The sequence below is a fragment of the Alexandromys fortis genome, unplaced genomic scaffold (genome assembly GCF_014885135.2).
Source record: "Alexandromys fortis isolate MF-2015 unplaced genomic scaffold, M_Fortis_MF-2015_v1.1 scaffold_29, whole genome shotgun sequence".
NCBI classification, from domain to species: domain Eukaryota; kingdom Metazoa; phylum Chordata; class Mammalia; order Rodentia; family Cricetidae; genus Alexandromys; species Alexandromys fortis.
The window spans coordinates 1372646-1394675 of NW_026067891.1; the positions used below are offsets into that span (position 1 = coordinate 1372646).

At 50.7% G+C, this 22030-nt stretch overlaps 1 protein-coding gene and 1 long non-coding RNA gene across 2 annotated transcripts in view; one reads left to right on the plus strand and one right to left on the minus strand.

The window, feature by feature from the left end:
* The window catches only part of Ergic1 (endoplasmic reticulum-golgi intermediate compartment 1), a 99837-nt gene that overhangs the window by 41201 nt on the left and 36606 nt on the right, over window positions 1–22030 (plus strand). Inside the window, exons 2-3 of the mRNA XM_050121060.1 lie at window positions 7898–7959; window positions 13533–13605. Of these exons, the coding sequence (XP_049977017.1) occupies window positions 7898–7959; window positions 13533–13605 (135 nt within the window). The remainder of the gene's footprint in view (window positions 1–7897; window positions 7960–13532; window positions 13606–22030) is intronic.
* On the minus strand, window positions 161–12202 carry LOC126488063 (uncharacterized). Its single transcript, XR_007588581.1, has 3 exons — window positions 10090–12202; window positions 8109–8172; window positions 161–298 (listed from the first exon to the last, which is right to left on the minus strand). It is a non-coding gene; the product is annotated as an uncharacterized lncRNA (long non-coding RNA).

The following is a 22030-nucleotide window of genomic DNA, read 5'->3' on the forward strand; positions in this document are numbered from 1 at the left end:
CAAGTTTATGTGGTGTTAGGGGGCAAACCAAGGGCTTTATTCATGCTAGACAAGCAGTCTGTCAACAGAGCAATATCCCTGCTCATGAGCCTTTTTTGTTTGCTTGTTTATCTGTTTATTTTTTAATTTTAAAACAGGACCTCACCCTGTAGCCCTGGCTGTCCTGGAATTTGCTCTGTAGATCAGGCTGACATTGAACTCGGAGATCCACCTGCTTCTGCCTCTTGCATACTGGGTCAAAGGTGTGCTCCAGCCTGCCCAGTTCTGGGCCTCATTCTTGTGTTGATCTCTTCACTGGCTGCAAGGCAAAGACTAATAAACTCCCAGGCCAAGGGAAGGGCAGGGAAGAAGCATTTGATTTCAGTAGAGATTCACAATGAGCACACCCTTCATCCTTTTCTGTGTGAGACTGAACAATGACGGTCGTGAACCTTCTTCCTAAGGGTGTCCCCTAGAGTGGCATGCGTTCTCCTGCATCAGGAAGAATAGGTGAGAATGTGAAAGGCCTCATGCAGATCCCTGCAGAGGTACTTTGTGTGTGAATTTAGCCAAACCATGAGCCTCTCTCATCTCCATGTGTGAAATGAGACAAGACCTACCTCAGGTTGGTCCTGAGACAAATGAGAACACAGGTAACCTTAGCACCAAGGCCGCAGCAAGCATCCCGTTTCCCTCCCTTGCTCTTCACCCTTTCCTCCACATCCTCTGAGGCATGGTGGTCAAGACTGATGGCATCACCTCTCAAGAGCCTGACTAATTCAAGCCAGAGAGGATGCACTGCTCACTTCCTCGTCGGTCACATGCCCGGGCCTCTCACTAGCCTCCTGGTGGCCCAGTTTCCCAGGGACAGTCACTCCTGACTCACTTGTCTTGTGGTCACCTCTGAAACCAGGTTCTTTTTCTGTTCTCCCTCTACCCCATTGCCCCTCTCCAGCTTGTCTATTGCGTGGGAATAGATCTTTGTCACATGTTGTGTTCAGGTGACCTCTGCTGAGGAGCCCAAAGCTTTATGAGGCTGGCAGCTTTTTGAGGGCAGGGACCACCATATTTACTTCGGCAGTTACTTTCCCCACCTTCTAAAACATTGCAGGATACAGTACGTGTTTACATGTTTAGGACATGTTTGCTGAATGAATGAGGGATTTCTGAGATTTCCTCTCGCCTGCCAGGCAGCATCCTTGGAAAAGGAAATGAACGAAGCCTTGGGACCTCGGTCTAAGTGAGGGAGGGTGGTGGAAAAGACGATGGCTTGGAGACAAAGCACCAGGATCAGTACTGCTGACCGGAGCTCAGTGATGTTGAGTGGGTTCCCTCCACCTGAGCCTCAGATCTCCCCAGGAGAGTGGGACTCCAGTGCCTGCCAGGGTTACTATGACAAAGCTAAATATGTATGTCAAAGGGCCCAGCCTGGACTGGAAGTGGCCGTTTGGTATCACTCTCACTAGAGCTTTGCCTCCTGTGCCTTGGTCCAGGTCACACCGCCCTGTTACAGCTTAATTAGATACTTCCCTGTCCCTGGTGCTGCCCCAACAAGCCGTAAGTGCAGCTTGCCACCCAACATGCAGCAAGCATGTATTAAAACACACCTCTAATTCAGGTGCCTGCAGGGACCCAGCTTCTTCCCACAACAGACTAAGGTGGAATTTTAATTGGTGGCTTCCTTTCAATTTTTTTCATTTGAATTTTAAAAATATCTTTATCCATTTTGAAATAATTTTGTACTTACCCCCAAATTGCAAAAATAGCACAGAGGTCTCATGTGCCCCTTACTTAAGTGTCCCCAAAGGTCAACTTCTTACATCATGTCTTAGTTGGATCTATAATGTCCCCAGAGGCCCTTTGCTTATAGGCATGGTTCACAGGACAGCAGGGTTAGAGGAGATTGGATATGAGGGCTCCAGTGTCATCTGTGGACTCACCCACTAGTGGGTTCATAGCTCAAGGGACTGTTGGAATGAAATGAAAATTTTAAGAGCTGGGAATGAGGAAGTAAGTCACTGAGGTGTGTCCTGGAAGGGAATCTTGTCCCTGGTCCCTTGTATTCATTCTATATCTGTCTATCTATCTGTCTGTCTGTCTATCTATCTATCTATCTATCTATCTATCTATCTATCATCTATCTACTATCTATCTACCTACCTACCTACCTATCTGTGGTGTGATATTTTGTTAGTTTCTGACAAATAATGCTTGCCTGGAGATCAGAGGGTGGAGCTAGCCACTAGTTAACCATAGAGGCCAGGCAGAGGTGGAGTAAACCTTTAATCCCAGCACTTGGGAGGAGGAAGTGGGAAGATCAGGAGTTCAAGGCCATCCTGGGATACACGATTAATAAAAGCTCAGGATCAGAAATTGGGCTTCAACCTGAAGATCCGAAAAGCAAAATAGCCAGCCACTGGCTCTTACCTCGACCTCAGTCTGAAATGGCGATCCTACCTCCTGGAATCTCAGAAGGAGACTGCATCTGAGAGCTGTCTCGCCCTGTCTTATATTCCTCTCTAGGGCTGGGATCACGGCATGCATCACTGTCATTAAAGGAATACAACACCTGATTTCTATGGCAACTAGTGTGGCTACTGGGATTAAAGGTGTGTGTTATCATAATCTGGTCTGTAAGGCTGACCGATGGGACTGTTTTACTCTCAGATCTTCAGGCAGTCTTTATTTATTAAAATACATTGGAAATGCCACCTCAATCTTGCACTATATGGGATTGAACAAGTCCAAAAGAGAAACAGAACCAGGTGGTTGTGGTGCACATCTTTAATCGCAGCACTAGGGAGGTAGAGACAGGATCCCTGCCCCATTTGGCCTGAAGATTCATAGAGGTAAGAAGTCTCTCTATTGGCTGCTGCTCTGCTTTGCTGATCTTCCAGCTTTCACCCTAATATCTGACTCCAGGTTTTTACTTAATAAGAGTAATTAGGATTGTGCTTCTATCTGTCTGTCTGTCCATCCATCCTCCCATCCATCCATCCGTCCGTCCGTCCGTCCGTCCGTGCATCATCTATCCAATAGCCACGAGGCAAGCATCTTCCTCTGCCACCTGCTTCCCACACTGAGATGTTTTAGTGCACCCTACGGCCTAAGCGGCAGAACCAACCAGACAGACCGAGACCTGGAACCCTGAGCCAACACAAACCTTCCTTACCTGAAGCTGATTTTCTCTGGTATGTTATCACAGCCATAAAAAGCTGTCAGATGTAACCGCAATGCCACTGTCCAAACGGGACCAATAGCATTATTATATGGTGTTACCAGCGACACTGCGGAGCTTACCCAAATGACTCTTTTTCCCAGCAAAAGAAATCTAAAATGGTCTCACACTAAGTTCATCATTATGCCCCACACTTCTCCTCTCATTTGGGACAGTCCCCATGTTGCTTGTCCCTCATAACCTCCCACTTGGGACACATGCTGGGCAGCTGTCGTTTCTGCAGTGGCTTCCTCAGGATCAGTTTGAGATGTCCAGGTGGACAAGATGCCCACTGAGGTGATGCCGCACAGATCACATGAGGACTTGTCTCCCTCCTGATGGCTTTAACGGTCTTTGCTCGGCATGCTGTCTGCCAAGCTCCTCCCCGATGATGCTCCTTTCCCCCACTTTCTAACTAGTGTTTAATGGGGAGGTGCTTTGAAGCTACACCGGTATCCGGTTCCTCTCCTGCTTCCTCCTTACTCATTTCTTCCTCAGAAGCCACATGGATTCTTGACTTCTTGCTTCCCCAAGGCTGACCTCTGACTATCATTTTGAGTCTCACGTTGGTTTTCCTCTGGCCAGTGGGGGCCCCTTGACACCTCATGTCTCTTTAACATCCCCCCCAATTTGTTAGAGGAAGTTCCTACTATTACATTCACTTTTCCCGGGAGACACAAATATCTGTTCACCCCAAACAGGGCACTGGCAACAGACCAAATAAGCAGCCCCTTCTGAGCTTATCTTGGAGAACCAATAGGATTCATTGGGGTTACTTATAGGAGTGTGGAAACATGGGTGAGAGGTTACCTAAACTTACCTGTGGCTTCCCGTCTCCCAGTATCCCTAATCACTGAGTTGGACCCAGGTGACTGGTGCATGCCCCTTGAACCCGGAGCAGCTCAGAGCCTGGTGATCCTACCACCTGGTGATCCCACCCTTCCCTCCATGATAGAGCATGAATGAGATCATCTATTGAGGATCTCCTCGGGTCATCACAGCTGATGTGATTTCAGGAGAGTGAAGGCCACGTTCACCCGGAGGGCAGCGTTCCACAGTGCTGACCTAGGAAGGTGCTCCTACCTTATCTTGCTTTCTCCACCCAGCTAAAAAAATGAGCCGTTTCTGATTTCTTTGTAAAAAGGGTTTCGGTTGTTGGCCATGTCCTTGTGCCTTGTAGGCCCTGCCTATGAAAAGAGCTCGGGAAGGTTTATGCATACATGTGGCGTGTGTACATACATGTGTCTTTTCCCATGTGGCTGTACATACTGAGGTGGTAAGTTCACACTCTTGCCTCTATTTCCAGTCAGCCATCTGCACTGGCACTTCTCACCCTAATGCTGAGGCCCCAGGGCCATGCCAGTCTCCCTCCAGTTCCCTTCATCCCCTTCACCCCCTTCTTGCCCAGACTCTGATACCCCATCCTCCTCCACCACTTCTTGCTTGTGTTAAGCACCCTCTAGCGAACTGCAGACTCCTGCTTTTGAAACACTAGGTCACATATTCCAAACCACGAGGCTGCTTTTGCCAGTGGGGCCCTGATGGTGACATGGCCAGAAACGGGATGGGTTGTAGCTCCCAGAGGGCACTGCTACCGTGTCTGCTTTCAGCTGAAAGGAACCTGTCGGATCTGTGTACCTCCTTGCTTTCATCCAGGGAAACTGATGCCCAGCAATGGACAGGGATTTCTAAGACCATTTCCCCGCCTGCAGCTTGTTATTCTGGTCATCTCAGGAGTCCCACACAGCTTCCACCCTGCCCATGTGGCCTTTGAAAGATAGGCTGTCCATGCCCTGCATCTCTTCAGCCCCTGTGGTCATTGATGGGCTCCTGAGCCCTGTCTGTCTATAAATGGCTCTTTGTCTTGACATTGTGTTGTCAAGCATTTGAAAATTGGGGCATTCCATGTGCAATTCCAAATCCAGGGTCTTTTCTCGAAAACTCAGAGCATCCAGCCACCCTAAGCCCACACCTCGGCCTGGTGCCCCATGGGTGCTTCCTGAATCACGCATCTATAAACCTGTGAGCTGGGAATGAAGCTGTGGGGGTTGCTTGTGCACTGTGCAACACTGAGGGAGATGGCCAGCCGAGCGAATGACCAAAAGTAAAGGGTCCCTACTAAATGCATGTCACTCTCACGCCACCGCCAGGTGGAAAGATTGTATTGGATCCATTGTGAGTCTAAACCACCTACACCCAACTGGGTTTCTTCCTCCCCAGTCTGCTGCCTCCCTGTGAGTCCTCTGATAGGCTCATACAATAGCACCCCACTTGGGGGCCTTGGCCATGGCCGGACACTGGGAGCTCTTCATGGGACCTCTCTGCCTCTTCTCACTTTCACCTCATTGCTCCCCGAAATAAAACACAGCATCCCAGTAACCCTGCTTGTGGCGGGTTCTTGGTCTTTGCTGTCTTCATGCCCTGTGGCAGTCTTCTCTGTGCAGACATCACCTCCTCTAAAAAGCCTTCTGGGACTTAAAGGCCCTTCTTCAGGCCCTCGTGTCTCTAGCTGACCCACCCGAACTCTGTGACAATGGTTCTCAGCCTTCCTAATGCTGCGACCCTTTAATACAGTTCCTCATGTTGTGGTGACCCTCAAACATAAAATTATTTCATTGCTACTTCATAACTGTAATTTTGCTACTGTTATGAATTGTAATATGAATATCTGATATTCAGGGTTTCTGGTATGTGATCCCCACGTTCAGAACCACTGCTTCATGAATTTTCCTGTCCACTTTTCTTTGTCTCTAATGGCAAGCTGTAGGTTTACAGGTCAGACTGACTAAGATGGCTCAGAGTGTCGTAGGGACCTGATGGGTCAAGTGAGGGTTAACTAGAGGACCAGCAAACTCTGAGCACTTGCAGAATGCTAGGCATAGTTCTAAGAGCTTTATATGCACCACCGACCTTCCGGCATTTACAAAGTTGGGAAGGTCCAGAGAAGTTAAGTGCTATGCCCAAGATAATGTAAGTGCTGGGTAATGACTGAGCACACTGTTAGGTAAAAGGTGTGTCACTGAGAAGTGAGGTGCTTGACTTGTGCAGACCTCCCAGCTGCTTGGTCACGCCCCAACCCTAACAGCTGAGCACAGAGCCGACAGGAGAGAAAGTGGCGGCCTGTAGCCTGGCATCCCACTGGAGTTTCTAATCCCTTGAGGCCGTAGCAGAAGGGTGGCTCGTATGTAATTAGCAGAGTTGGCACCAGCCTTGACTCAAAGGTTTAGCAGGCGCATTTGGTTTCCCAATCACCAAAGAGAAATGGGGGTTGTTGTGTACTGGCCTTTCCCTGGGGTCAAGCTCCGCCTTCTAGCTTGAGGGTGTGTGGAGCGAGGACCCTGCTGACAAAGCTCGGTTAAGAGACTGGATTCAGCCTGCTGCCCCTGGCCAAGGGAAAGAAAGGAAGGTGCCATGGAGACGTGGCACCAAATCCATCACAGAGGGGTTTTCTTACTTCTCATTCGCCTTGCAGGGTTTAGCAGGAGTCGCCCTGTGTTGGTAGTTGAGGAAACTGAGGCCTCGGGAAGTAGTTACACTGTAAGAAAGCATTTACCAGGATTGGAACCAGAGAAATCCAATTCCAGAGTCCTAGCCAAGGACAAGATGATGAGGATTAAATTTGTGTCCATTTGATTCCAAGGCTCCACATTTCCCCATCACATCCCAGGACTTCCCTGGCCCTGGTGGTGTGCTCAGGAAAGAAAGACTAGGGAGGAAACCAGAGGCAGAGCCAGCCTTACCTCCAGCTGACCCTAACTCATCCTGTAGGTAGGAGCGGCAGGGAAGATGGAGACAGTGGACCAGGATAGAGAGGTGGAGGAGGAAGAAGAGGAAGAAATGAAAAGGTGGCACAGAAAAAGAAAGGAGTGTGTAGTGTAACTCCAAAGACACAGAGCCCCCGCTGGTCCCCTAGACCCAGATGTTTGGTTCAGTTACTAGACCAGCGCTTACTACCTGTCAGTCCATGCTAGGGGACAAGACCTAACAAGGCCCTTTGTCCTCAGGAATACGTTACATTCCAACAGAGGTGAGACCCACCAAGAAATGTGCATGAGTATAAATGTATGAGTAGCTAAAATTGTTTGTCATGAGCTTGGGTCGTGTCGTAGAGACACGATGACGGGATACAGTGGAGGGATGCAGAGGTATGCTGGCTTGCTGGCTGGATTTATGTCAGCTTGACACAAGCTCGTCATCTGAGAGTAGAGAAAATGAGAAAATGCTCCATCAGATCCGGCTACAGGCAAGCCTGCAGGGCATTTTCTTAACTGATTGATGCAGGAGGGCCCAGCCCATTGTGAGTGGTACCATTCCTGGGTTCTATAAGAAAGCAGGCTGAGCAAGCCATGAAAGCAGCCCCCTCCTCTCCTCCATGGCCTCTGCATCAGCTCCTGCCTCCAGGTTCCTCTCCTGTTTGAGTTCCTGTCCTGACTTCCTTTGACAGTGAACAGGAATGTGGAACAGTAAGCAGGAAAACAACCCTTTCCTCCCCAGCTTGCTTTTTGGTCTCATGGTGTTTCATCACAGCAGTGGAGACCCTAAGGTATCAGGACTCTCGCAGGAGGCCTCGCAGGGGAGGGTGGAAGGGGTTCTTTGGTAAGAGCTGTGGTTACTGACCCAGGTCGCATGCCACCGGCACTCCCAGCCTCAGCCTCTAGGCCTGTATGCTACACCTGTCTAATTCCTGTTTCTTCTCCACAGGTTTGACATCTACAGGAAGGTGCCCAAGGACCTCACACAGCCGACGTACACTGGTGCCATCAGTGAGTAACTGCCCTTCCCACCGGTACCCAGCCCTCTGCCTGCTCCCCAGATAGCCTTGCTTCTGCCTTGTGCAGAACTCTGGAGCAAGGAGGACAGAAGGAAGTCCGGTGGGATAGAAGGCGTGCCCAGCATCCCACGGGCCCTTTACCTCTTTCTACATCGCGTCTCTATCCTTGTTGTACAACCCCACAAGGTCGAACCATCAGCTGTGTCTAGAAGAATGCAAAAAAAAAATATCAGTGCAGGTTAAGGATCCCCAATCTCAAAATCCAAAAGGGTTTTTTTTTTTTCCCTTACAGTGCTAGAGATTGACACTCTACCACTAAGCTATGTCTCCTACATCTAAAACTGTGCGTCTAAATCCAGAACTGTGAGCCCTGATGTGCACTCTAAGTGGAAAGTCCACCCCTGGCCCTGTGTGATGGCCCTGTGATGTGTTGTATGGAGAAGTACACGTGAAACGTGAATTGCCTGTACAGACCTGGGCCCCGTTCTCAAAATGCCAGTGAGATGGCTCAGCAGGTGAAAGCATTGCTATACAAGCCTGCTGGCCTGAGTTAGAACCTCAGAAGCCACGGGGAAGGAGAGAGAGGCACACCATCGTCATCGTCATCATCATCATCATCAAGCAATAATAGTAATAAATAAAAATTTAAATAAAATAAGAACTGAAAGAAAAATCCAAGCAAGCAGATTGGAGGTGGGAGGGAGGCCTGCTTTTTACCTTTCTGCCTTTGAAATTATTTGAATTGTTAATTATTTTAGTCACTAAAAGAATTCACAAACTCGCTGACTTGGTTCAAATCAAAGGAGCCAGGGCATCTCAGAAAAGTGGCCATTTGCAACACCAGGCAGGGAAGGTCGAATCTGAGCCTGGCGGTTGTGCCAGCAGGATGAGAGAACCCAAGGACCAAACCTGGAGCCTAAGGCCAGTAGTGACGCTGTTGGTATGGGACCCGGAGAATTAGAGGAAAGGCCTTTGAGCCTGTGATAAAGGAACTGGGGCGGGGAGACAAACCCCCTAAAGAGTTCTGGTAACCCCCATGAATACTCCTTCCCTCTGCTCCTCGAGTGTGGGTTAGACTTAGCAGCTTACTACCAAGGAAAAGAGAATAGAAATGTAAGGTGGTAGCTTTCCTGCAGGGACACCTGGAGATGGCAGCTCGGCCTTTGAGGGAGTTTGGAATAGCCGCAATTGGTCACGTGGATGTGCGGATGCCTGAGGGACGCACAGAGACACCTTGCCACTGGGGGTCTTCCCGGTTAAGCTACAGCCTGCTGACTGACACACAACATCGCTGGGAGTCTTCTGTCAGATACCGCGGCAGCGCACTGCCGGAGGGGCAAGGCCTTGAAAAGCTGAGGGAAGAGAAGGACTCAAGAGGAGTCAGTGCTTGGTTGGATCCAGGCTCTGTTCCTGGAACAGAAGCGGCCTTCCTGGGAAGGCCGAAACCTGAGTAAAGGCTGTGGTGGGGATATAGGAGCATAGCAACAGCGAATTCCTCCCCGCTGACACAGTGTGACAAAGTGCTATGGTTTTGTCAGGTGTGAACAGGGGCAGCCGGGAGAGGCTGTGTGGGCACGGTCCTGGCTTTGCATCCATTACGGTTCCACAGAAAACGTCCCTATAAAATAGTACTCAGAGCAAACCAAAGTCACCGTTGAGTAAGTGGGAAGGAGCGCTTTGGCTTCACGTCTCCGTCTCCGATGCTCAGAAAGGGGAAGTGACTCATTCAGAATATCACTGTTTACAGAAGGGACAGTCAGGATTAGGTCTTGGGTGGCCCCCCACATGCCTGGTATGGGACAGAGAATCTCACAGCTGCCTCAGCCTTGTGGTGTGAACAGAGGTCAGGTGATCAGCCTGGAGTCCCCTCTTGGGTAGACTGGTGGCCTTGGAGAGCCCCCACCACTCCAGCTAGCTCCAGCCCTCCCTCTGCCCGGGTTCTGTAAAGCAGCATGTACCTTCTCCAGGTGTGGAGAGGAGAGCACTGCCTGGGGTTCACAGGCCTTCCTGTCAGCAAGAGCCGACTTCGTCCTATTTAGCATCCGTGTGTCCCTGGGCAAGTGGGTGGGGCACATGAGCCCTCATTCAGTGCCGGAGTGACTCCTGGCAGCCCACTACTCACCTATGAGTGTGTGACCCAAGAAGCCAAGCAGCTGGGTGCTTCCCTTGGGAGGAAAAAGACTTGCTCAGACTGTGAGAAACGAGGCTCTTGCCCCCTCCCTACCTCCTGCCCACTCCCTGCCACCACGCACAGCCCAGCCTCCCTGCCAATTTCTCCAGCCTTGCCTTATCTAACCTGTTGAGCAATCGGGGTATGTGTACTCTTAAAAGCCCAGGATGTACCTGCACCAATGTCCTGCATACTAGGGACAGCTGTGCAAACTACCCCCCGCCCCCCAATCTCTGTTGCTGAACACTGGACACACCCTTCCCAACTCCATCAACAGCTCTTGCCTTCTATCCAGCCGGCTCCTGTGTCACTGCCTGGCTGACCCGTGGCCCTGAGGGTGGCCAGCCTGATTACAGCCTATTGTCTTTGACTCTTGTGTGGCCATCGCTGTGAGGTAGTTCTCCAGGGTGAAGGAGCCCTGAGTCAAGGGGATGTACATTTTCAACTGTTTAGAAGTTCTGCCTGGAAGCGCTCAGGAACACGGTCTGATGAGCATTTCATCACACAAGGTCTGAGACATGGGAAGCCAGCCCTTAGCTACCATTTAGTGCACAAATATTTATTAAGCTGGACCTCAGGCCAGGCCCTGTGCCAAGTGCTGGGACAGTGCTGATGAATGGGCTTTGGTCTTCGTCCTTGAGGCTCGCACAGCCGAGCCAGGCAGACCAGCTCAGGCATGCGCCATTGCGTTCCGCTGTGGGACGACTGCTATTAATAGCTGAAGGAGACAGTGAAATTCTGGGGCTTGAACGTCAGCCTTTGGATTGTGCCTTCTCCCTTACCCGGCTATGTGACCTTGGACAGGCTCCTTGACTTTCTCGCAGGCTGTAAGGTCTCAGGTCTTGCCCCCTTCAACTTGGCAGCACCCAGCTTCCTACTAGCAAGCATCTCCTGGGGTTACATTCCAACTGCCCAGGGCCTGAGTCAGTTTTAGAAGTCTGGAGTCAGAGAGCCTCCAAGCCTTGCCCAAACATGGGTTGAAAGCCTTCATCCAGCCTTCGAGGTCTGAAGGCCTTGGTTGGAATACTTGCTACCTGCTTTCACGGTTTCTCACCGTGCCTTCTCCGAGCCCACACTGGAGTTACACACCGAGGCTACAGCGGTACCAAGACCTCACCTCCAGTTCCCCAGTCTGAGACAGGAGTCAAGTGCACTTACACATTGAAGGACGTGTGGGACAGGCCCCTGGACTCAGCTGAGCTCTCCCGTCTACCTGCTAGGTTAACCAGGTCTCAGGGAAAGGCCTTCTCAGTCTCCTTCCCCCCACCACAATGTGTGTAATTAGGACTTTGGGGTGTATCTGCAAGCATAAAGTGGGGAGGGCAGCTAGAAAAGTCAGCAGTGACCCTCAGAAAACCTCCTTGTGTAGTCTACTGCAGCATCCCAGTGGCTGGTGTGGACAAAATGTGGGTCCTGGGTGGCACTGGACAGAAAGGCGCAAGGGTCCAGCTGCAGGATGCTCTGCCTGCTGGCAGATTCTCCCCCAAGGGGCAGTAACCTCCATTGTAGGGCTGAGAGACCAGGAGCCAGGACAGACGTGGGTCAGTAGCTAAGCCACCCCGGGGGTGTTTATTCTGCAGCCTTAAAGGATATTTGAGCTTAATCTCCATGCCATGAACAGGACAAAACAAGGCCGCAGTCTGAGCTGAGGCTGTTCACAGCTAGCTGAGGGTGTGAGGCATGACTGAGAAGGGTGTCTGTCTACTGCCACTGATGTAGAGTGAATGGGGGTTCAGAGTACGTATATCTGCATATATGTATGTGGATATATGTTTTTTGTTGTGTTCATGACTGTCCTGGCTAGCCTGGAACTTGCTGTGAAGTCTGGGCTAGCCTTGAAATCTGGGCAGTCCTTCTCACCTGAGTTCTTCTCCTAAATGCTGGGATTGTAGGTGTGGACCACCAGGCCTGCCAACATTGTATGTGTGCGTGTGTGGTGTGTGTGTGTGTGTGTGTGTGTACTACACAGAATGTATAATATATCCTGTAATTTATTAATATGTGATGTTTATGTATATTAATATTTTCATGTGCCTATTGCCCATTTGGAACTTTTTCTTGTTGATCATATTCTCTATTTTACCCCAAAGTAAAGCCTTTAAATGCCATGTCTATACGGCTCCTTCAAAGTGGGGCAGAAGTTATGAGAATTCTGGTCCCCATCTCTATGTGGCTAGACTCATCAGGCAGTTTGGGGATGTTCCTTCTTTCCCTTACAGCCCAGATTCTCGGGAGTCTTTCTAGGTGCCTTGACCATAGAGGATAGGGGGTCCCAGTCCCTTCTCGCTCAGCCTGCAGTTTTTCAGCTGAGCCCCCATTAGGCTGGCGCCGTGGTGTCATGGTGGAGTGGTTTGTTAATGCATCACTGTGGGCGTGTAGCAAGCTCAATAATGCTTGTCTTTCCTGGACAGATAGGAAGTTAGGTAGGTGGCAGACAGACGGACGTGGATGGAGATGCTTCTCTACTGTTACATACAGGCTGTGTCCCAGGAATCCTGCTGTCAGTTCAAAATAGTGCAAATAAAGATGGTCAGTTCCAGTCCGTGGCACAACCCCCCTCAGCCTGGCAGCTTCTTTGGTGTGTGAGCTGTCCCTCTGGTGACTGCAGGTTGACCAGGAGCCATGACCCACTGCCACCGGCCAGCATCAGGACAGGGCTCTGCATATCACTAACCTGGAAAGAGCCCAGACCACTATACGGCTTCTGCTGAGTGATTCTGCTCTCGCCCTATTGTAACGTTGAAAAAAATCCCAAGGTGGGCACTGGCTGTAGACGGAGGGACAGACCAGTGGCAGAATATGCCTCAGTTTTTGATTCACCGATATGGGAGAGAACTCTGGTCTCAGACCTAGTATAGGACAGGGGCCGTGTGTTTCACAGAAGCCAGAAATCTAGATGGTCACATGGTATCTCCCCATGTTCATTATGGACTTGCAATTGTAATGTGTGTGGCACTCAAGAGAGACAGAGCCCTTTGTGGTCCTCCATCCAGCACACGGGCCTCTTCCAGGCTAACCTCCGCATCAAAGAGGTCTTGAGGACTCGAGCAGGGCCTGTTGCCTGTGTGAAGAGGCTCACCCTTACCACAGAATCAGGCCAATGGTGCCTTTCTGGGGACTCACACTGAGGCCATGAGTAAAAGGAGGGACACAGTGAGACCATGAGTTAAAGGGGAGACACAGTGAAAGGGGGTACACAGTGGCGTCATGAGTAAAAGGGAAGATACACTGAGGTCATTTCAGGGGCATTGACGGTCTCTGGGAAGGTACCCTACCCTGTGTGTATGCTGGGGCCTCTAACTTTCCTCCAGGATAGCAGAGGGGCAGGGAGGGCTGGCCGCCTATCCGGAGCAACCTGCACCCCTAACGCTGACTCCATGTTTCTTTCCCCACAGTCTCCATTTGCTGCTGCCTCTTCATCCTCTTCCTCTTCCTGTCAGAGCTCACGGGATTCATCACAACAGAAGTGTAAGTCATTTTTCCTCGGGTCAACTGGCTTTCTGGGGTCCAGATGAGGAGAGGGAGGAGTTTGGGAAGGGATGGAAGCCTTGCAGCTGACTTACTTCTGTATCCAAGTATGTGACATCATAAAAGGGTTTTGAAATTGGAACAAAATTTCACTTTGTCAGAGCCCTTTGCCTTCCTTTGGTCCCGGGGTCTGCAGGTCCACAGACCGAGTAGTCACACACATTAATCATTGCTGGCCCCGACTTATACAGTGGGTTTTCCATGAGTCCTTTGATGTAGCTGGAAGTGCTCAGAAACCCAGGGAGCTTCCTCACAGAGGGTAGGGTGCCCCGCTCAGTTCTCAGGCCCACACTCAGGGCAGTAAGCATGGGTTTCCTGGCAACTGACAGCACAGTTGTCCATCCCTGATTCCAGAGTTAGCTGTCCCCCATAGCCTGGCAGCTCCTGCCTTGGGCCCTGGCCTCGGGCTTCCCAGCCTCTTCGTTGCTGTGTTTACAGTTTGCGGAATTGTCTTGGGGCTGGGCCCTGGCACCCCCTTCTCCTGCTCAGCCTTGGAATTTTCTTTTTCTACTCAGGGAATGTCTTGGTTTTCTTTGCTTCCTTCTCAGCCACAGACAATAGGAAGACAGTTGTCATGGCTTCAGCTGGCTGTTGCTGTCTTTGTGCCCAAACGGCCTTTGTCTTAGGAGAGAAACTGAGGCTGTGAGTTATAGAGGTGCTTGCCCACAGTGGCAGAGTTAGGTGACTCCTGAGCCCTGAGAAGCTGGCCTCAGCTTTTTCTTAGCTCACGTCTGGAGGTAGCTTTCCACCTGCCCCCTGTGTAGGAACATCTGCCTCCTTGTCACTCTGAACCTGTTTTTAACCTGGGGGAAAGAGCACCAGATAAGACATTAGGAGGCACAGAAGCAGGGTACAGCTTTGCTGTGTGACACTGGGAAGGTTACTGAACCTCTCGGAGTCAAATGTGTGAGAACAGATCAAATTCAAACTTTGATGGAAGCAGGGAGGACAGGAGACCCTGAAACACAGTGGCAGTGTGCCAGGTAGGCATCTGTTAGCCTGTGAGGCTGTGCTCTCCTCTGGGATGGAGGCCACTCTACAGGCAGCTGTGTTCTGAGTAGGTGACAGCGGCGAGGCGCAGTGTGCAGGCAGGTGGCGTCAGTGTTATAGACAGCAGTGCACCTGTGACAGCGGTGAGGCGCAGTGCGCAGGCAGGTGGCGTCAGTGTTATAGACAGCAGTGCACCTGTGACAGCGGTGAGGTGCAGTGCGCAGGCAGGTGGCGTCAGTGTTATAGACAGCAGTGCACCTGTGACAGCGGTGAGGCGCAGTGCGCAGGCAGGTGGCGTCAGTGTTATAGACAGCAGTGCACCTGTGACAGCGGTGAGGCGCAGTGCGCAGGCAGGTGGCGTCAGTGTTATAGACAGCAGTGCACCTGTGACAGCGGTGAGGCGCAGTGCGCAGGCAGGTGGCGTCAGTGTTATAGACAGCAGTGCACCTGTGACAGCGGTGAGGTGCAGTGCGCACGCAGGTGGCTCCAGTGTTGGGGACAGCAGTGCTCAGCCCTGAGGCGGGAATGGCTTAGGGTCTGTGAAGAATGGAGCGGCTGGCTTAACCGTAGCAAAGTGAGCAAGCAGTCGCATAGAGGCCAGGGTGGGTCGAATCACAGCGCTGGAATTGCTTAGTTAGCAGTGTTTCTGCTTTGACTGTGGGCTCCTAAAGCACTCTCACGCTACTGAGTATCCACGCCTGCTGGCTGGGGACACAGCGGAACAACTAAACTGTAGTTGTTCCTTCAGTGTCCTGGACGTGTGCCTCTGGGACCCTCACCACAAAAGCCCAACCTTTCAGTCCATTCTGCACAATATCATAAAATCTGCATGTCATTTGCATAAACTACCTGTAATCCTCATGTGTATATATATTTTCTTTTTTTAAGATTTATTTTTATTTTGTGTGTATGAGTGTTTGTCTGCATGTGTGTCTGTGCACTATGTGCATGCATGGTGCCCTCAGGGGTTAGAAAAAGGCATCAGATCTCATGGAAGTGGGGGACAGAGGGCTGTGGGCCACCATGGGATGCTGGGAACTGAACCTGGGTCCTCTGCTAGACCAGCCAGTGCTCTTAACGGATGGAGCCATCTCTCCAGCCCCTTGCTTTTGTTTTTGATTTGTTTTGTTTTGTTTCCTGAGATGAGGGTCTTACAAGGTCTTACTGTGTAGCCCAGGGAGTCCTCCTGAGTTCTGGGATCACAATTAAGCTCCTGCTGACCTTAAACTGTCTTCAAGTTACTTGAATATATCATACAATATAAATGCTGCAAACCATTGCTTAACGTAAGTGAGTTGTGGGAAGGGCTCTGAGGAAACAGTGGTGCAGGGTGGAGCTAGTTAGTGAGGGGCGTGGTGGGGGTAGGGCAGATAGATGGACTGGACCTGGGGTTTTCTGAAGATGGAACAAGATGGCCTGGCTAAAGGGTACTTAACCCTAGGCCTATGGACTTTCCCATCAGTCAGACCCTGCCTCTTGGTGTGTTTGTGTACCCTGTAACACCTGAGGAAGCTTCAGTTAGCTCAGCCCAGCAAAGGAGTGCCTGTGGTGCTGAAATATGGCCACATACAAGTGGCTTTTAATGTCAGAGCTTAAGTCTGTGAAAGCTGAGTAGCAGGCTGGGCCGCTCAAGCAAGCCCTGACAGTGGACTTTGTCTACTGTTTACCTAGGGCAGGGCTGTCAGTGGCAGAGCACAGTGTGTTCCCCATGCCATCCCCTCCCTTGCTCAGGGACTTCCTCTTCTTGCCTCCTGGATGCTGTGGTCCCCAGGAGGAAGGAAGAGGTCTGCAAAGGCTTGAACCTGGCTCTCTGACTTTTCCCTGCCACCTCCCTCCCTGACCTTCCTCACTGTGGTACTACCGTGTCAGGGGTCCAGAGGCCTAAGACTTAACACGGCAGCCTAAAAACGATTGCATTGCCCACATCGGGCTCCTTTCTTTACAGAAGCAGTCTGGTCCAGGAAACATAGTTGGGGAAAAACTGAAGGCAAATTTCATTCTCCTTTGGGATGGCCACTGGTCCTGTCTGGTGCCTTTGTGACCACAGTAGGTCAGCAGATCCCTCTGTGGAAATAAGGTCACCGCCGACTGGGTCAGCACTGCAGCCCTGGCCTGTGGTTCTCAGTGGCGTGAGATGCTCCTTCTGCCACTGCTGCGTGAGAGGGAGGCAGGACTGTGTGGATGCTCGGCTTCCGGCTTGGGCTTGGGCCAGGCTGTTGACCAGAATGAAAACAGGTGTCCCATGGGATATTCAGGGGTTCAGTCTATCCTGGGGTGTACCCACCTCTCAGAAAGTGGCTGTGGAATGTTCCAGTCCATGACTGCCAAGTTCCGAAAGACTTTAATAGTTACCCACCTGGTAGGTAAATTTATGGTAATAAAGTAAGTGTAGCTGCTCAGCCCCTCCACTTGTTGTTTTTAACATAATATACCTTGTGGTACTTTCTAGGTATTGTAAGTGGCCAAATGCTAGGCTCATATGCCCAGGTTAGCATCTTACAATGATTGCCTTAAAATTTGTCACAAGACCCCTTGAAGTTTCTGGGGGAAACTAAGGCACCAAAAGGCTAAAAAACCAAAAGGTTAGTAAAAGGGGGTGGAGGCAGGGGATGCAGAATCTAAGTCCTGTAGACATCCAAAGCCTGGGCACCCCACCCCATAAACCCACCCATCTCTGCACGCTATGTTTTAGAGCCTCAAGTATATGAAAGCCAAGGCTTTTTGGTCAGAATTATTGAAGGTTAGGGGCAGATGCATCAGTGGGCAGAAGGACATGCTTATGCAAACATCACAGCCTGAGTTGGGTTCCTACTCCACTCAACAGACTTGTCCCCTGACCTCCATGTGTGTGCCCCACACATCATACACAACCACAATAACAATAATAAATTAATATTAAATTGAAAACCTGTTGACTAAGCCGGACAGTGATGGTGCATGCCTTTAATCCCAGCACTTGGGAGGCAGAGATCTCTGTGAGTTTGAGGCTTGCTTGCTATACAAAGCTACAGAGAAACCCTCTCTCAAAAGATTAAGGAAGGAAGGAAGGAAGGAAGGAAGGAAGGAAGGAAGGAAGGCAGGCAGGCAGGCAGGCAGGCAGGCAGGCAGGCAGGAAGGAAGGAAGGAAGGAAGGAAGGAAGGAAGGAAGGAAGGAAGGAAGAAGGGAAGAAAGAAAGGGAAACCTCTTGACTGGAAGACTCAAGGCTTCCCTGTAGATTTAGGTAGCAAGCTGGAAAAGACCACCCAGGAAGTAGGAGCTTGGAGGTTATCTTGAACGGGGTTCTAACATGCCCCTAAACCAGGCCAACATTGGAGAGACTAGGAGCTTAGCAACCGGGAAGAGTGGGTGGCTCCTTCCTGCCCAACACCCCTGAACTGAGTCTTGATTGTGGCCAGGACTGGTGGAATTAAAATGTCACATCGTAGAGCATCCAGGCCTCGTCCTTAGCAATGGGAGACTTGAAGGCTCCTGGGCACAGAGTGACAGATCCATTGTTTGGAAAGATCACCCCTGAAAAGTGGGTTCGGGGAGAGAGACCATGAGCGGCAGGCTTTGTTAAGGAGTAGGATGATTCCCAAGAGGAAGAGAAGGGGGTTGCTGGGCAGCTGGCTGGAGAGGGCATCCTTCTGGTAGGCAGTCATTTCTGTAGTCTGCACTACAGAAATCGGGATTTAAAAGCCAAGGTTCTGAGGCTTCCTGGTCAACCTACCCAGCTCCCCCTTCTGCTCGCTCTCTACCTCTTACTGCGGCCTCCCCACTGCATGGAAGTTTCCATTTGATCAGATTGTTAGACTCAGAGGCCAGCAACCTTGGGCAGGAATCCCAACTATTCAAGTGCTCTTCTAAAAGCAAATAAAATTGTTTCCATGGATGTCATCAGACTTGCGCCTCAGCCTAGACTCTCAAGGCCTTCGCCTGCATTCCACCTACATCCCCCATCCCCCCAATACCTCCCAATCCTTTCATCCTCGCTCCCTACAAGGTGAATTCTCACCCACCTCCTCCCCATGCGCTCAGGCCATACAGCGCTGCACCGGCTGGTGTCCCCCCAACTTGGAATGTGCCCCCACTCCTGAACCAGCATACACCCTTCACCTTCCTGGGACTCCTGAGAACCTACACCCACACTCTCCTGTGCACCCCCCCAAGTTTGTTTCACTCCACAGAACTCGCTCAGAAGTCCTCATTCTGGTGGGGGAGTTCAGACACTATTGCTTATTCCAATATGAGAGGGGGAGGTAATAGAGACAGGTCTGTCTGTAGGGCAGAAACCCTTTGCTTGCTATACAAAACTACAGAGAAACCATGTCTCAAAAGATAGATAGAAAGAAAAAGAAAGCAAGAAAGCAAGAAAGAAAGAAAGAAAGAAAGGAGGAAAGAAACTTCTTGACTGGAAGACTCAAGGGCCCCCATATCCCATAGGCCCTGAGGCCCTAAGGTGGCCCATCTGAAGGTTATCAGAAAAGACAGTGGCACCTGCATCACTAGCCTCCTGGGGGGATGCCCTGCTTTCCAGGGACTCCATCCTCTTCAGACAGTGTAACCCAGTGGCAAACGCAAGACACTGAGTCCCTTGGTAGCATCCTCCTCTGCCTCCTGCAGGTTGTGCAATCTCAGCCAGCCATTTTGTGCTCCTTACTGAAGACACAGCAATCCTGTCCAGCACTGACTTGCTGTGTTACAGCAAAGTCACCTGCAAATTCCCGGTATTGTCCCCAGCATGGCCTGGGGCTCAGAGCTGGAGCATCTTCCGGCTTTTTGTGTGGCAGAGTACACTAGGCGGGGCTGTGCTACCCTTCTCCTGTGCTTTGTGCATTTGGCCTTCACCCCCACACTTTGCAATGGAGGCGATCAGTGTCTCCATTATTTCAGCTCATGAATGTTGATATTCATGATAAAGATAACTGCTAGAGACTGAGCATCTGGTCTGTAGTAAGACTCTGCTCAGCATTCCTCTTGTCTCATTGGCCACCGTAGCAGCCCCATTATTGATATATCAGAATCATTGAGAGCTGCTGGGACCACAAGAGAGTGTGGAATTCTTATGTCATATCATGTGCTCCTCCTTGTTTTCTTTAGATCCCCCAAAATGATTTATGTTACCCCACAGTGCATGCTGTGCATATGGTTGTATCTCCTATTATTTAAGGAGCAAGGAAGGAAGTCATGTGTGTCCCATATAGACTCATATATTTTCTGTTTCCGAGGGGTTTTTTGGGGGGATGGGGTTCTTCAACTGGTTGAACCCAAAGATAGAAACCCCATAGAAATGGAAAATCAATTGTTGTGAAAGCCCCATTTTATTTCTAGGGAAACTGAGGCTGTTGAAGACAAAGTTCATTGTCCAAGGTCAGTCAACCAGGAGGTCAACCTTGGCAGCTTGGACACTCCTTGGCATTGTGTTTTCTCTGCCAAGCAGAGCCTGTGGTCAGCCCTAGAGAGAAAATGAGACACGTCCTTGTTCCCCTTCCCAACCTACCCCCCACGCCTGAAGCTTCAGCCTGCCCTCCAGTAGCCCTGAGAGCTGTTGCAAATTCTTGCTCGTTTCCTTTCTCCTTCTCTTCCTCTCTTCCACCTCCTTCCCTCGTTGGTTTCCTCTTATTGAACCATGTGTGACTTATAGCACAAATCCAAAAGTGGGGGCAGGGAACCTCACCCTCGTAGGCATCGTCTTAGTTGAGCCATGATAGAATTCTGCCATCTAGAAGGTTCTTTTGCACCTGCCCCCCTGTCCAACACCGTTCTTCAGACTTCTGTTGTCAATAGATTAAGTTCCTTATTTTACGCTTCACCTGGGACTTACTCAGTTACTGCGATGAGGAAATTGAGGCTTGGAGAAGTGAAGCCTCCTGTCCCGGGTCCCTCAGCTTTCTAAAGTGACAGAGGCCCGAGGCTAGCCCACAGGCCTTCTCATGTCCTGAACTGGCTGTGGGGTGTTGGGCCAGTTAGAGTTCCTAAACTGTAGTGTACCCACAGAACGTTTCTTCTCTTTGAGGCGAGCTGATTTGTAGAGCCTGGCAGACTTGGCAGCCCTGCACGGGCGGCTGTGGGGGAGGCTGCACCTGGGGTGGCAGGAAACTAGCTGGCCTGGAACATTTGCCTTGGACACAGAAGGCAGCCTAGCTGACCTCATCAGTAGGCGGTACAAGCGACTGAACCATATACATACTACAGTTAAGGGAAGTGGCCGGCTCCGGCCTTACATAACCACCAGCCCAGACTGCCACAGGCTATGCATTTATCCTCCTCTCAGGCACCTCAGCCCCTGCGTGGCCCTTCAGCCCTGGCAGCTGACCACTCCAGTTCTCCTGGCTACGAGACAGGGATCCCTGTCTGGGAGAAGCCTCCCCAGGGGCAATGAGATCACCTGAGCCACACCTGGGATTTGCCTCACTCTGCTGAGGTCATCTCCCAAGATTGCCAGGGAATGACCTCACCCCATAATCCCTCAGCGATGACCAGAGGTCTAGCTCTTACCAGGTGGGAAAGGCGAGCGCTCCTGGAGGTGTCTCGCTGGGAAGGGACGCCCGTGCCCTGGCCGCTGTGCAGTTAATCACACAGTAGTGTTCTTACTAGACTGATTGCTAGTCCTTTGGAATTGAGGCCATGGTAGAAACAGGTGCTAAAGAGTCGGGAAGGAACAAAGCGGGCAGAGATGGATCCTCCTCTGACTGAATCTCACATGGCCTCTTCACTCCTTGCCCACTGGTTCTGCACAATCCTAGCCAGAACCTTGAGAACTACCTGGATAAGCCTCCGAGTAGCTGCCCACATCCTGTGCCCTGTCCTTGATCCCAGAGACTGAGGAGAAGAAGAGGAAGCTGGGTAGCCCTGGAAAACTTGGGGCTTGGGCGTGAGGCCGACTTCGGCTGAGATTCTGGCTCAGTCATTCTGCTGTGTGCTCTTGGGCTGAACCGCGCCTCCTCTGAGCCCCAGTTCCTTGGTTTTAAAGTGGGAATGAGGACTTTGCATGGATGCACCCTTTGGCTTCCTTGATTAGGGGTACCCCCTCTTCTCTTCTGCCCAGCAAAAGGAGCTGGGTATTCAGGGGCCGTGGCTGTGTCCCTGAGCCACAGTTCTTGTTAGTTAAGCGCTGCCTGTGTCACATTTGATGAGGTCTTAGTAAAAACAGAATTCACGTGCTGGGCCTGGTCTCTTCTTCCCTAACAAGATGGCCAGTCATTCACAGGAATGGCTACCTGGGAGTCCTCTTATAGTACAACCTGACCCAAGGGATGTAACTGTGTGGGTTATTTCAAATGTTTGTTTTATGGCTTTTTTTAAAAAAGAATTTTTATCATTTTAAAGTGTGTGTATGTATGCATGTGTGTGCACGTACATACATGCATATGGGTATGTGCATGTGAGTGCAGG